At 43.8% G+C, this 15,185-nt stretch overlaps 1 protein-coding gene across 1 annotated transcript in view; it reads left to right on the top strand.

The window, feature by feature from the left end:
- The first annotated feature begins 10,343 nt into the window (after positions 1-10,343).
- DDAH1 (dimethylarginine dimethylaminohydrolase 1) overlaps positions 10,344-15,185 on the top strand; it is a 132,569-nt gene continuing 127,727 nt past the window's right edge. The window contains exon 1 of the mRNA XM_027572489.2: positions 10,344-10,787. Coding sequence (XP_027428290.1) covers positions 10,485-10,787 — 303 coding nt within the window. The 5' untranslated portion in view covers positions 10,344-10,484. The remainder of the gene's footprint in view (positions 10,788-15,185) is intronic.

Below are 15,185 nucleotides of genomic sequence, written 5' to 3'. Positions count from 1 at the left end.
AAAAAAAAAAAAGTCACCTCCTCAGGGAAGTCTTCCTTGATCCCCCAGACATATGTGATTTCTATCATTATAAGTTCAGGGTACCCAGTCCTCTTCCTGTATAGCACTTAGTTTATAAGTATTTAATTATATGATTAATAGCTGCCTTCCCTGCCAGACAATACTAGTGCCCAGCACTAGTCAGTAAACAGTGCTAGTTGTGTAAATAAATCTATATGTACAGACCCTGATTTTAATTCAGGAAGTTAACAAAACTTCAGGAAATTGAAGGCAAATTCTCTGAAAAAGTTATATAAATACTTCACTGGAATAACAGAGCTTGGAGAATAAAAGCATGGCTGATTAATGATGGGCACTCCTTCCATGAAGAGGTCGTGTCTATTTCTGCTCTCTTTGATCTGGACAGGCCTGTGACAGCTTTGACCAATACAGGATGACAGAAATGAGGCCATGCTGGTTCCATGTGTAGCCCTTAAATGGCTCAGCAATCTCCACTTCTCACCTCTAGGAAACCAACCATCAATTAAGAATTGAGACTACTCTGAGTCCACCATTCTGTGAGAAGCCCAGGCTACAGGGAGAGGCCCTGGAGGAAGAGACTCAGTGGGGGGAGAGGCCAAGGAACACTGAAGCACTAAAGATGTGAGTGAGGAAGCCATCTTGGAAGTACATCCTCCAGCTCCAACTGCCTCAACCAATTCCACATGGATCAGACATGAACCACCTAGACAAATCCTTCTCAAATTCCTGATTTACAAATAATTGGCAAAATAAAATTATTGTTTTAAGCCATTAGGTTTTGAGGTAATTTGTCATGCAGCAATAAATAACTGGAATAAAGAGCAAGAAAAGTAAATTCATGATGAGGAGCTGAGGAAAGATGATTCAGAGGAGAAAATACAGAAAGGGTGACAAGCACCTCAGAGGTAAGAGTTCAGGTAATAGAGATGGTGAGGCTTTCTCCATAAAAACCACTAGAAGTTTGCAAGCTACCCATTTATGCATAATGCTGGTCCCAATTTAAAGGACCATCCACTATAATTTTATAATGGTGCAGGCAAGAAAAAAAGTGTGGGGAAAGAACCTGACACCATTTTTTTACATGACTTTATTTATAAGAGTCGTCCCTGTACATTGTCAAGCATATGGAATATAAATAACCTAATTTATTTAAGATGCAGTAGATTTTTCACCCAATACTCAGTACAAGAAGGTTCCCATTTGGCAGGGAAGTTGGACGACAATTTTGTTATAATGAGATTTGGCCCAGAACGGGTATGTAAAGCTTTACCCAATGATGAAGGGAATGAGAAAAAGAAAAGGGAGTAACTTTCATTGAAAGCCTGTTACTGTCAGGGTTTGCATATTTTCTTCTTCTCCTTCAACTTCCCCTCCTTGTTCTTCATCATCATCATCGTCACAGAAGCTGATAACATTGTTGAGTGCTTACTCTAACTATATGCTATAAGACTTTATTTACATGGATCATCTCAGTCTTTATAACACCATAAGGTAGGTGTTATAAAGGTAGGTGTTTCATTTTACAAATGAAAAACTCAAAGCTCTGTGTATTAAGTTGATGATCAGGATTGTATAGAAGCCAAGATTTGACCGAAGGGCTGTCTGAATACTGACTAAACCAGTGAGAGGACAGGCCCCACATGTGTCATATTTGTTTAAGATAATTTTATTTAATCCTTTTAATGCCCATCTTAGGTGGGTATTACTATTCCTGTTTCGCATACAAAGGTCTTAGGGTCGGAAAGATTAGGCAAATTGTACAAGATCACACACCTGCGACAGAGTCAGGATTCAAACCCAGACCCTGAACTCTACTAGTGCACAGCAATGAACAGGTATTTGGAGCAATAGAAACATAGACTCTCAGCCTACTATAATCCTCTTATTTTATAAGAACTGAAATCCATTCTTATGAAGGTGGGCTGATGAGAGTACAGAAAGGTGCATGCTATCCATTGCTTTAATAAATTATTCTCTAAACACCTGAATTGACGATTCAGCAATAAAAAGATATGTCTGTCTGCCAAGAGCTCCTCAACTAGCAAGTAATACAGCACTGTGATGGGAGTGAAAATGGATACAGGTGCACCACATCCAGCTTAGGGCACTTGGGGAAGTCTTCTTAGAAGGGGTGATGCTTTCACTGAGTCTTAAAGGAGTCCTAGGAGTTACCCAAGCAGGGATGGGATCAAGCACATCCCAGGTGATAGAACACCAAGTGCAGAGGTCCATGTAAGACAGACGATGGGGAAGTGACCAGAATGAGGATGTGAAGGGGTGTCTTGCAGGCCATGATAAGACATTTGGACTGCATTCTGAGCATGGGAGAAGCCACTGGAGGATTTAAGCAAGAGAGTGTCATGGTCAGATTTGCAGTTTAGAAATACCACTCTGGATAGGAGGGCTGTTGCAATAATCCAGGAGACCAGTAATTATATTCTGGACCAGGTAGTGGCAGAGTAGTTGGAGAGACATGGATGGATTTGAGCCATTGTAGGAGGATTATCTGTCAGGACGTGATGATTGATTAAATGTGGAAGCAAAGGAGAAAGCTAAGCTAAAGATAATGTTCAGATTACTGGCTTGAGCAGCTCTCAATGGAATGGAAGGAGAGAAGGATCCTGGGAGTGAATGGAAGGGGAAAAGGATCCTGGGAGGAACAGGATGTGTTCCTGTGGGCATGTTGACTTTGGAGTTTCTGTGGGACAGCCAAACAGGGGTGTCTTCTAGGCAGCTCTGATGCACTGGGGAGATTGCCAGACCAGAAATGAAAGTCTGGGCATTGTGGGCGTTGAGAAGGTATTTGAGTCATGGGCCTAGATTAGTTCACCACAGGAGGAAACATGTAAAGTTGGAAGAAAAGAGAACGAGGCTAGATAGCTCTGGGAAACACTACCATTTTAAAAGCAGTGGGACAGGGCGCCTGGGTGGCTCAGTTGGTTAAGCGTCTGCCTTCGGCTCGGGTCATGATCCCAGGGTCCTGGGATGGAGCCTCGCATCGGGCTCCCTGCTCAGTGGAGAGCCTGCTTCTCCCTTTCCCTCTGCCTGCCACTCTGCCTACTTGTGCTGTCTATCTCTCTGTCAAATAAATAAATTTAAAAAAAATTCTTTAAAAGCAGTGGGACAAGGGGCCCCTGGGTGGCTCAGTCGGTTAAGCATCTGCCTTCGGCTCAGGTCGTGGTCCCGGGGTCCTGGGATGGAGTTCTGTGTCAGGCTCCTTGCTCCGCGGGAAGCCTGCTTCTCCCTCTCCCACTGCCCCCTCCCCCGATCATGCGCTCTCTCGCGTTCTCTCGCAAATAAATAAAATCTATAAAAGCAGTGGGGTAGAGGAAGGGAAGGGGGAAGAGGAGTGGAGGAGGAGGAGAAGGGGAAGAAGAAGAAGCAGCAGCCCGGGGAGAGCAGCACCACTGATGCAGAGGGGGAAGCAGGAAGGAGGATTCCTAGGGCATGTGTGCTCTGACGCCATGCTAAAACCGTGTGGACTGTTACCACAAGAGCAAACATGACAATTCCCTGGAATGACAACACTGGCAGTTCATTGTTTTTCATAAAGAAATGAAGGGGGCTCATCAAAGCCCAGGAGCATGTACACACACACACACACACACACACCAGTTTCAACTACAGAGAAAGGTTTTTCTTTTCTACAACATTTAGATTACCTAAAATTTGAAAAGGTTTTTCCCACAATCTATTTCTGCCCCACAAACATACCTTTAAGTAAGAAAGAACCATACAAAATAGTTCTGGAAAGACAATGTTGTTAAAAGCTCTAAGAAACTGAAAATAAAAACAATTCTAAAATGTCAGGGCCACAGTAACCTTTGCAGGTCATCATAGAACTTCACGACTTGTTCAAACTCGATACATTTATGTCGTATTCTGTACTGTTCAGGATACTTTGATTATCTCATTAGCTGCTAATGTGGTTGTAATGAAGTAGGTGACACTGTCATCAATGGGTTATTACAATGCTAGGAGAAAATAATAAGCAGCATAAGAGAGGAACAGAAAGGGGTACAGAGGTCTAGAAAGGGGAAATATTCCTTGTATGGGTGGGGGTAGGGAGAAGAAAAAGCTGAGCTTTGAAGAACCAAGAGCACTTATTGAGCGCTTATGGCATCCTCGTTACTGAGGTAAGACTTTATATGTTATCTCATTTGAAGGACTTGGGTGTGTTACATGGTGGAAATGGGCATTTTACACAAAGGCAGATGGAAACTTTGGTATTCATCACAGTGCCTGGTACAAGAGCACAACACTATTAATATTAGGGGTTATTAATGGAAGACTTCATGGTGCCAGGCACGATAAGAACCTTTGTCCATGCTATCACATTTCAGCCTCAAAACAACCTAGAGATTAAGGTATTATAACTCCCACTTTACATATAGCTCTCATTTACATATAAATTTAAGTGAGTCACCCAAGTAAGCTCCCTGGTGAAAAAACAAATGGCATGCTCAACTACGAATTTTGAAGAGAAGGTTTTTAGAGGTATGGGCAGGGTAAAGACAATGAGCAAGGGATGTGGAGGTACCCAGAGACTAGCAAAAACAGGAAGCCATTGCCACCCCCAGATGTAGATAATTTGAGGAATACCATTAAGCAGTTCAGCTGACCTGCAGCAAATCAGCTGCTTCCTTCCAGAACATGGGGGTTAGGAATTCTAACTTTGCTGCTTTCATTGACATCTTTACATTAAACACACCTGTGATGATTATTATGTTGGATCTGCCAGTACCTTCTACAGCTACTCTGATAACATTCCAATGCCAGGAAACACTTGGAGAAACCAGAGAAAGTGGATGGCCCTAAACACAGCCTCCTTATACATTGAATATTGCCAAACACTCTTTCTGAAAATGCTGAATTGACCTTTTTTTGGCCTCTTTTTTTTAAATATTTTATTTATTTATTTGATAGAGAGAGACACAGCGTGAGAGGGAACACAAGCAGGGGGAGTGGCCCGATGCTGAGCCAAAGACAGTCGCGTAACCAACTAAGCCACCCAGGCACCCCTTTGGCATCTTGCTTTTAAAAAATATTCAATGTCATGTACTTAAAACTGGGTTTTGGAATGTGTGCTGTTTATTACTTCCATGTAAGTAGTTATCAGAGCCCAGGCAGAAGCTGGAATCACCCAAAAGGGGCCACCAGACAGAAGCTATGATTATAGAAGGGTGTGGATGTTGTAGAACCATGAAAAAGTGGGAAAGGAGTGAGAGGAATAAATATGTTGACCTCTTACCCCCTCTTGCCCTCCAGTCTCTGGCAATTACCTCCCACTGGCCAAAGCCAACAATAATGGGATCCCAGGTGGTGCAGTCCATGAAGATCAGTCCTCCTGGACTTCAAGCAAGACAGAAAATGGCGAAGCATGGGTCTAGGGCACACCAAGGTTACACAACTAGAATGCAGGAAGGCCAGGAGCCAAAGTCAGGTTTATCATGCCTTAGTTACTGCTTATATATATATTCCTCTACCATATACATTGTAGGTTCTTGATAAATATTTGTTTAGTGAATGAATTCCCATATGAAAGTTGAAGAAACTGAAGTTAGGAAGCTACACATCCTGACTTTAGAAACCAGAGCCCTGACTACCCCCAAAACCATCTTCTAGTCTAAAACCTACTGCCTGCCCATTCAACCAAACATCATTTACTCCTTGGATGTCAAGGAAACTCTGTAACAATGGGTGTCTTCCACTATAAATTGTTTTTGCATCAAATTTAATGATTGTTATGTGGAAACACTCAGGACTTATTGTCAGAATGCGTACCTATGGTACTTACTTGATCCAGTATTTCTAGCACTGAGATGGATGAGGACAGACTTGACCTCCTCATTCATTTTAGGATTCCCACCCCCACCCCCAAACACCCATTCCCCAATGAAAGTAAATAGTTAATCTTCTAAAAATAGAGTAAGAAAGGACTAAGGCAGGAATGTCTATTTTAATCCTGAAATAATTGCTATCTAAAACTGCCTCCAAATGTAAGTACCAGCAATATTATCAACGGAAAAGAAAAGTTGCCTTTGTATCAGTGTCCACCCAGGAGAATAGAAACAGCTCTAGGTCTTTCAAATGGAGGAAATTTAAACAGGGAATTGGTTGTAAAGATCTTAAAATGTGTGGAAGAGCAAAAGAGCAATTTGACCATAATAAACCCTACATTATTGGGGCACCTGGGTGGCTCAGTTGGTTAAGCATCCAACTCTTGATTTTGGCTCAGGTCATGATCTCTAGGTCATGAGATCAAATCCTACGTTGGCCTCCCTGCTGAGCATGGAGCCTGCTTGGGATTCTTCTCCCTCTCTCTTTGCCCCCGCCCCAATGCATGTGTGCTCTAAATAAATAAATAAATAAACCCTACAGTGTCATTCATGATTGCATCCCCAGTGCCTAGCATAGTACGTAGCATGTAGCAAGGGTTTAACAAATATGTATTGAATCTTTGATTACATCTGTGGGTGAGATTTGGTCTCTCAGTCTAGGAAAGCCATAGGTTCTGTTAGAAAGCATTAGGATACCTGTATGAGTCTGATAATTTGGTGAATGTGGATATGTGGTTTGACCTTTGGTAGGAAATCACATTCAGAGCCTTCTGTTCACATCCTGTCAATGGATAATATTTATTGAACTAGTTGCTAGGTACTATTCTGGGCACTTTTCTAAGTACCTTGTATTACTAACTTAACCTTCATAGTAACCCTATGATAATGGATTCATCGTTTCCCATTTTACAGATGAGGATGAAACTGAGGCAAAGAGCTCTTAAGAAACAGGTCTAAGATCATACAAGAAAACAGCAGAGCCATGCTTCCACCCACAGTTTGGCTCTAGAGGCTACACTCAGTCTCCACGCCATTTGTGTCTTCATTGTTCAAGTGAGGAAAGCTTAACCTACCTTTCTACCTTTATTTCCTGTTTTTCCCATTGTACTCTAGGGCAGAACTCTGTTGGCTGTCTCTGTGACCTGTTGCCTCTTCTTCCTGGGCCCACAGAAGACAGTATTTCTCAACTCTTCCCTGTGATTATTGTAGCTGTGGGACTGAGTTCCAGCCAGAGGAATGTGAGCAGGGATGACATGCATCACTTCTGGGCCTGGCCCATTAAGCCTCTCACACATGGTGCTGTATGTTCTTTCCCTTTCTTTCAGCTTTAGGAAGGTGAGCATGGTGAGCTTGGGTGCCATATTTTGAAGTGTTGGAGCCACAAAATGGAAGAAGGCTGGATCCCTGCATATTTCTGGGAGAAGAGTCAGGAACCAATCAGGACCATCTGTATTAGACTTTAAGCAAACAAAAGATAAACTTATACCAATTTTATGCCACTATATTTGTTGGGGTTGTTTATGGTAGCAGCTAGAGTTTTCTCAACCAATATATGTGTGTACTGAATTGGTCTATTATCCCTGGAACACGTGTCTGGCTTTTGCACAAACTTTTCCTTAGAATTCTCATTCTCTCCTTCCAATTATTCACATCCTAAAAATTATTCAAGGCCTAAACCAAGTCCATTCACCTCCAAGCAGCTCTCTTCCACACCCATCAGCCACAATGATATCTCTTTCCCTCAATTCCTATAGCACTTTGTTGTCTATGCCTTTCATGTGCCCTTGTCATAGCTTCAATTTTGGATGTCTTGTTTTCCCAGGGAGGTTGTAAACTCTTGAAGGTTTTTATGCTTCTTGTATGTCTCTGAAGTATGTAATACGGTGTTGTGCCTTGGGAATTTTCAATAAATATTTGTGGGAAAAATGAATTTATAAATGTATTAGGCTCAATAAAATCTATTTTCCTAAAAACAGTCCTTGATAACTCAAGGAAGCCATGTAAACTATAATTTACTGGAGTTGGTGTTCTTATTATTCTTTTCACTGACCTATACATTCTAATGCTTTTTGACAACTGCTTAGAGGAGACAGACGGTATGCTTATCAAATTTCAAATGACACAAAACTAGAGGTAATAAATAATGCACAAGACGACAGAATCAAAACTAGGCAAGTGGGAATGAAGCAGATAGCATTTAATAAGGCTAACTACAAGATTAAATTTTTAAAAACCAACGGCCCAATTTCAGTATGGAAATTTTAAGAAAAAACTTTCAAGTTTTAATTGGCTGCTGGGCTGACATGAGCCCAGAGTGGTACAGGACCCCACTCAAAGTTAGGCTCAGTACACTGAGTGGCAGGCAAAATATTTAGACTCTAAAAGGGTACCAGCATGAATTAAGGTCGCTAGGTAGAGGCCAATTGGAGGTGGATGGAACCTTAATGTTGGGTAAAGGGGGGAAACAAAGTCCCATATTTTAGCCAGGTCAAGCTCAGCACATGGGTTGGCTTTCAGCTGTAGCATTAGTGGGAATCCCTGCCAGAGGCCACCGTTAAGTGATTTCTGACACTACCTTAGTACTGGTAGGGCAGCCTGGGTCCCCTGAGTGTTTTGCCTCAGAAGTAGAACAAAGTAGGTCTTAAAGGTTTGCTATTTTAATTTCGGCCCCACTCTCCTGTGTCAGGGTCAGACCCCTCACTTTTGAAGCTGAGAAATGCCATGTCATCCAGCATTGACATTCAAGTTACCTTTGAGACCGAGGCAGGGGGGCGGGGGGGGGGGGTGGGACGGAAATCACATCTTCTCTGGCTCAGTTGGGACAATCATTCCAGGATCCTCAGATAGATCTGCTCCTAGAAACCCACATTTCCTAAAAACTGGGATCAGAATTCTGGCAAGAAGCCTGTGGCCTAGGCCTTGGCACTGGATCATCAAAAAAGTGAATACAGTCTTAGGCGGTGTGAATAGAAGCCTAGCATCTGGAACAAGGGTCCTGCTGTCGGTCTGTGCTGGTCATAACACACAGGAAGAATTCTTTCTATTCTGGATACCGTGATTTAAAGGGATACAGGCAAACTGGTGTATGTCAAAAGGAAGATGATCAGAATGTTGGAAACCAAATCACTAGTTACTTTTTGATGGTTCAGGCTCAAGGCCTAGAAGGGGTCAAGATGGTGGGTGGGAGGGTGGTGTCAGGCAGCCTAGATATGAGAACTGTCTTCAGATAACATGAACGCAATCTTGTGAAAGAATATGAGCTTGTTAGGTAATGCTGGAAGACAGAATTTGGACCAGTGGGTTTTAAGCCCAAAATGAAGATTTTAACCATTATAGCTCTTCAAGAGTAGAATATGATTTTTAAGTAAGAGAGGTTTAAAATGTTCAAGTAAAGATCTTATGACTGTCATATTTGTTTTAGCTGGAATTCAGGACCTTTGGATGGGAAGCTAGAGGATTTCTAAGGTCTCATTCAAATCTAATGTTTCATGATCTAATCAATCTTTAACTTAGAAATGTGCTCTAGAATCTGAGGAAAGATTATTGCCTGAGATTATTTTGGAGTTATGGTTTGGTTTTTGAAGTGGATCTTCTCAAAAGAAACAGAACCCATGGATTATTTAATCTGCGATATGTGAGGGGAGAAAAATAGTGCCATTAAGGAGGGAAAGGCACTCCCTGAGGTGTATGGGAAAAAGAAACATTCAACACATACCACGGGAATTGCACCGAGTCTGTACAGGCGTGAAGAGAATGCCAGGGAGAAGGTTGGAAACCTTTTTTCCTAGTGCGGAGAAGTTGTGATGCTATGTTTGTCTGACACTGCGCAAGGTGAGCGCTTGTCTAGAGTGGGGAAAACACGTTTGGTCTTTACCTCCCTACATCTGCGGGCCCTGGACACAAACACACCAGAATCACAGTGTTCATTACAACTGATTGTCTTTGAAATACTGTGTTTCTATACCTCTGTTCTTCTCTCTACGTATGTTTTTGGACTCTTCCTCTTTCTCACAGACGGGAAGAAATACGTTCTTTTTATAATCTCTTGTCTCACCTGGGGTGAGGGGTCATTTGCAGACCTGGGTAGGAAAACAGATTCTCACGCTAGGAACTGGGGGTGGTACCACGTGCTGGGCAACCTGGGACGGAGAGAGGTCAAAGTATTTATCCACAAAGGAATCATCCCATCCTTTGCCTCTTGACCACCAAGAAGCCTTCCAGTCACTCTGCTCAAACCATTGCACGCTCTTCACGTGCACCTGCCGCGGAATACAGGTAACCTCAGGTCCGGGTCCACCGAGGTCCCCCACCTGCGCACAACTCTGGCGCTCCTCGCTTCCTCGGCCCACTCCTCGCGCGGTGCTCGCCGCTACAACTCCCGTCTCGGCCGCAGCAAACCCGAAAGCGCCGGGGTGGACGTGCGGGTTGCGCGCGGGCCGGCGCCGGGAGCTCTGGGCATGCTCAGTCGCTCGGGCAGGGCTCCGGGCGCGAGCCGGGCTCCGTCTGCACCACATTCATCTGCTGCCAAGGGGAGCCGCCGGGCGCTCGCAGGCTCGGCGCGCGCTGCCCGCGGGAGGACCCGGCCGTCGCGCCCCCGCCGCCTCCCCGCCGCCTCCCGGAGCCATGGCAGCGCTCGGCCACCCCGCCGCCTTCGGCCGGGCCACCCATGCCGTGGTGCGGGCGCTGCCGGAGTCCCTCTGCCAGCACGCACTGAGGCGCGCCAAGGGCGACGAGGTGGATTTCGCCCGTGCCGAGCGGCAGCATCAGCTCTACGTGGGCGTGCTGGGCAGTAAGCTGGGGCTGCAGGTGGTGAAGCTGCCAGCCGACGAGAGCCTCCCCGACTGCATGTTCGTGGAAGACGTGGCTGTGGTGTGCGAGGAGACGGCCCTCATCACCCGACCCGGGGCGCCGAGCCGGAGGAAGGAGGTAACTGCCGGCCAGGCGACGCGAGGGGCGCGGCCGGGGACGCGCACCGGGCCCTCCCCCGCCGCCCGCGCCTGAGTTGCGGGCGGAATCGCGGAATTGGCCCCCGGCTAGTTCAAAACTTCTCAACTGGGGGAGAGGGTGTGTGTGAGAGAGAGAGAGTCAGAGAGAAAGAGAGAAGTTCATTGTTCACGCCTCCTGGTTGTCGGCGCAGCTTGGGTGCCTCCTAGACAACCCGACTGAGTGTGGTTGTGCGGACTCCCGCAGGTGGGTGGGGTGGGGAATCCATCTCACAGGCATTTTTATTTGTAAAGATTAAACAGTGGTAAAGACAATGCAACTCTGAGTGTTTCCCCGGGAGCGGGGCCAGGGAGGGTTTTCCCCTCCTGGGCGGGGGCGGGGGGGGGAGCAGCGCTGGTTGGTGGCATTGAAGCCCCCAAGTCCTATCTAGGGCTCAGAGCAGCGCGGCCAGATGAATTAGCCGCGCGTCGGTGCCCACAGATCTAGGGCGTCCCGAGTTACTTTTTAGTGGTAGCGAGTGAGTCCGGCAGAAAGGGACGACTGTCAGGGGAGTGGTTTGTTGGTGAGCTGTGACTACGTGCTCATGAATAGGCTGGGTGTGAAAAGCTGTCCTCGGTCTAGGGTGTTGGGTTTGGGTGTGTGTGTCTGTGCGTTTAATTAAAAATGGGTGTTTCACAAATTCCATGATTTTTACTCTCTCTGTTTTTAAACTTAGAGCAATTAGAGCTTTTTGTGTTCTCAAGGGAAAGTGACTACTTTAAAATATTGCAGCTTGTGAAAATGAGTGTGATGGCTTTAAACCCAAGGTAGGTGAGTGGGGAGAGAGTGAGAATGGATTTTAAAATGCCATCTGGCCCTGGTTCCCCTTATCACCAGGCTAAAAGCCCAGGCTCAGGACTCTCCATTTCTATTGGCACCAAGTGGCATTGCAAGAAGCCGGAGGTTTCTTTCATATCTGGACAGTTAGGGATTTCCCCCCCTATTTTGTCTTTATACGGTGGGCATCAGGAATGCCTCGTAGAGCTTATAGTTAAAATATGCTTATTCTACACATGCTCCACTACTTAGTTGATAGAACCATACATGGGCAGAATAAGCATATTGCATTTATTTTTCACTGAGACAATTAATTCAGCTTTCGTTCGCCCTACCTCAGCAGAAAACAAAAAGAGTAACAGGTTCTCATTCTCTTTGCTTTTTATTTCCTTTGCCACACCTTTGAGTTGTTGAGATGGCCCACTCTATTTTAAACTGATAAGCGTGTAACCCCATTTGAAGACTTTCTAGTGTGTCCTAGGCCATATGGCACAACCGAGGTTTGTGCTTTAAAGTGTAAAAGAGATTTCAAAAACCCTTTCAACATGGTACTCCTTTGATGAGGGTAGTTCAGTTTCCTGTAAGAGACTGTCACACGTTTAATCATCCATTTCATTTTATTCCTATAATAAAACCTTCCAAATTTTGGCCTGCCTGATTGTAAGTGGGCAGTGATTTCCCTGTCAGATTTTTGAGGCATACATTTTAATTTGGCTTCACTCTTATATCAATCTGGTGGCTCTCTGCTGGAGGGCCACATAGTGTAGTGTATAGGAACACCAGACTGCATCTAATTCTGTGACCTTGGGGAGTGTGTCTTGCCTCCTCTTTCTCACCTGAAAAGTGGACATAATACCTATTTCATAAAGTTGTACTAAATTTATTAATCTATCTGAAATTTATAGGGTAAGCCATTTCATGAGTGATGGTTGTTATTATTTACTTAACAGTGGGTCATGGAAGACTTACTTCTTTTTGAGCAGTAAGAAGTCTACTATATACTGAGGTAGTTACAGTGAAATTTCCCCTTCCCACGGTGAAGGGGAATCATCTTCACACCTTAGGATCCGTCCTAATCGGCTATGTAGCACTTCCTCCCAGCTTGAGTATCCTACAGGTGCATGTTGTCTCCCAAAAATGCCTTTGCCATTACACATGATCTGAATCAGCAGAGTTAACAGATCTTTCAGCCAGAGAGAGAAATACGGGCAGTTGTGTTGGATGGGGTTACTTCCAGAAAGCAGGGCTAAGCAGGGTAACTAACATTCTTTGAAATCTCTCACAACACCAGTTCACCGGCTTAGTTGTTGAGTGAATAAATGAATGAATGAAATGCTAACTAGCTAATATTAACAAGCTGATAATAATTACTTAAAGGTCCTCTTTGGACTGTTGTATATACTTTTCATGTGACACCTGCCTCCCTAACTGAAATTCCACAACAGCGAGGGCATTATCTTAAGATAATTGCCACTGGTCTCCTTGCCTTCTGTCTCCTTAGTCTCTATTCCATTCTCCATGCTGTGGAGTCCAAGTCTCTAAGCTGGTCTTTCTAAAACTCAAATCTGATCCTGTCCCTGCTCCTGTGAAACTTCTTGAAGAACCTCCATTAAGCTTGGTAAACCCATTGAGCTGGACTTTGCTTGCCTTTCCAGCTTCAGTTGCATCTCTGACTCTACCCTGGGTGCCTCCCAACCCTTTGGCTCAAGCCAGGTTCTTTCACTAAAGCTCACCGTGCTATTCTTTTCTAGGCATACATTTCTCCTTTGTATGGGACATTCTTCCTCTTTCTTCTCCATTTTACCTACCTGTTCTATTCATGCATCATTTCCCAGCTTACTGTTATCATTAATATTATTAGCTAATCTCTATTGGGTGCTTGCCATTTGCAAAACATAGTGTCAGAGGGCGCCTGGGTGGCTCAGTCATTAAGTGTCTGCCTTAAGCTCAGGTCATGATCCCAGGGTCCTGGGATCGAGCCCCACATTGGGCTCCCTGCTCAGCGGGAAGTCCGCTTCTCCCTCTCCCACTCCCCCTGCTTTCTCTTGCTGTGTCTCTCTCTGTCAAATAAATAAATAAAATCTTTGAAAACAACAACAACATAGTGTCAGATTTATGACATGGATTTCATTGAATACCCACACCAACTCTTCAAGCTCAGTACTATCATTATTCTTATTTTAAAGTTGATGGAACTGAGGCTTAGAGAGATTAAATACCTTGGCCGAGGTTATAGAGTAGAACCAGTGGGACCAGGACTTGAACTCGGGTTTGTAGCACTCTACATCTCTAGTCCCAATCACTGTGATAGTAAACAACCAAGCATAGGATTGGTCCTCCTTTTATGAGCACTTGTAACTCTCTGTACTTCCTTCCATGGTATCTTTCATACCATACGATAATGGCCTGTTTTACCTTTCTGTATCCCCCCACTATTATGAAAACTGTCAGGACAAGGATCACATCTGCATTTCTTAACATTTTATTCCCAGGACCTTGCACACAAGGATCATGTAGCAAATGTTTTGTTGAACAAATGTGTCCATGACCTTAGATCAACCTTAGTTTTCCCTGCTTATGACATATTTGGTGTTTTGCAGGCATTCTCAATAGATTCCCAAAAGTTTCATTACAAGTGCAGGTGATTTATAACTGTTTTGTTTTTCCTCTTCCTCTCCTTTTACTTGTCTCTTGTTATTTTGCTTGTTTTTATAAAAATCCTGAAAATTCCTTTATCAAAACATCATGTTATATTTAATGACTTTTCTTCCTTGGAAGAAAGGACTGAGAACTGAACTCAAGAAAGTAACCCTTCTGTGAAAGCCACAATGGGGCCTCCCGAGATTAATAAAACACAGGTGCTGTCTACAGGAAGCTTAAGTTTTAGTGAAGAAAACTGTGTGTACAGAGCCAGCAAATAGTGTTGCCTCATAATTCTGTGTCTTCACGAATATGAATATTTTAATGTTTAATACTTTAAAGACAAATTAGCTTTGAGAACCAGTCATATTTTAAATGAAGTCAGCTTAATTTTAGAAGAAAAAAAAGTCAACTTATAAATGTCAACATCCTGTAAACAAATATCTAAGAGCTAAAGTAAGACAAGTGACAGAGTGTGAGGATTGGGTTTTAAAAAAATTAAAATTTTTGGATAGGTTATACATTTCTGCAGTACCATATTCAAAAGGTACAAGAGGATAGATAGGTAGTGAAGAGGCAACTACTAAAACCATTTTCCTGATTTTCCTTCCAGAAGGTTTTTAGTACCTAATAAATGATTAACTGGTAGAAGTTACTCAAGCAAAATTGTAAAGTATATCCTGTGTCCTTTTGCCCCTCTTTCAGAGTCATTTTATCCTTTCCCAGCTACCAAGGATTAGTATATGGGATATTCTGTCTGGGAGAAAAAACACACATACTCATTCTCAGAAGGTGGTAATGGCTTTAATTATCCTTTTCTGGACCATTTGTATTTTTAGGGACCTCTTGAGGAAGAAGACAATGCATAGCACAAGGTAACAAATCTGTAAAGTGGAATTGGACATTGGGTAGGGACATGGAGGC

This window comes from Zalophus californianus, chromosome 4, assembly GCF_009762305.2.
Source record: "Zalophus californianus isolate mZalCal1 chromosome 4, mZalCal1.pri.v2, whole genome shotgun sequence".
Taxonomy (NCBI): Eukaryota; Metazoa; Chordata; class Mammalia; order Carnivora; family Otariidae; genus Zalophus; species Zalophus californianus.
Note: the sequence above shows the minus strand (reverse complement) of the source record. Positions and strands in the feature narration are given on the sequence as shown.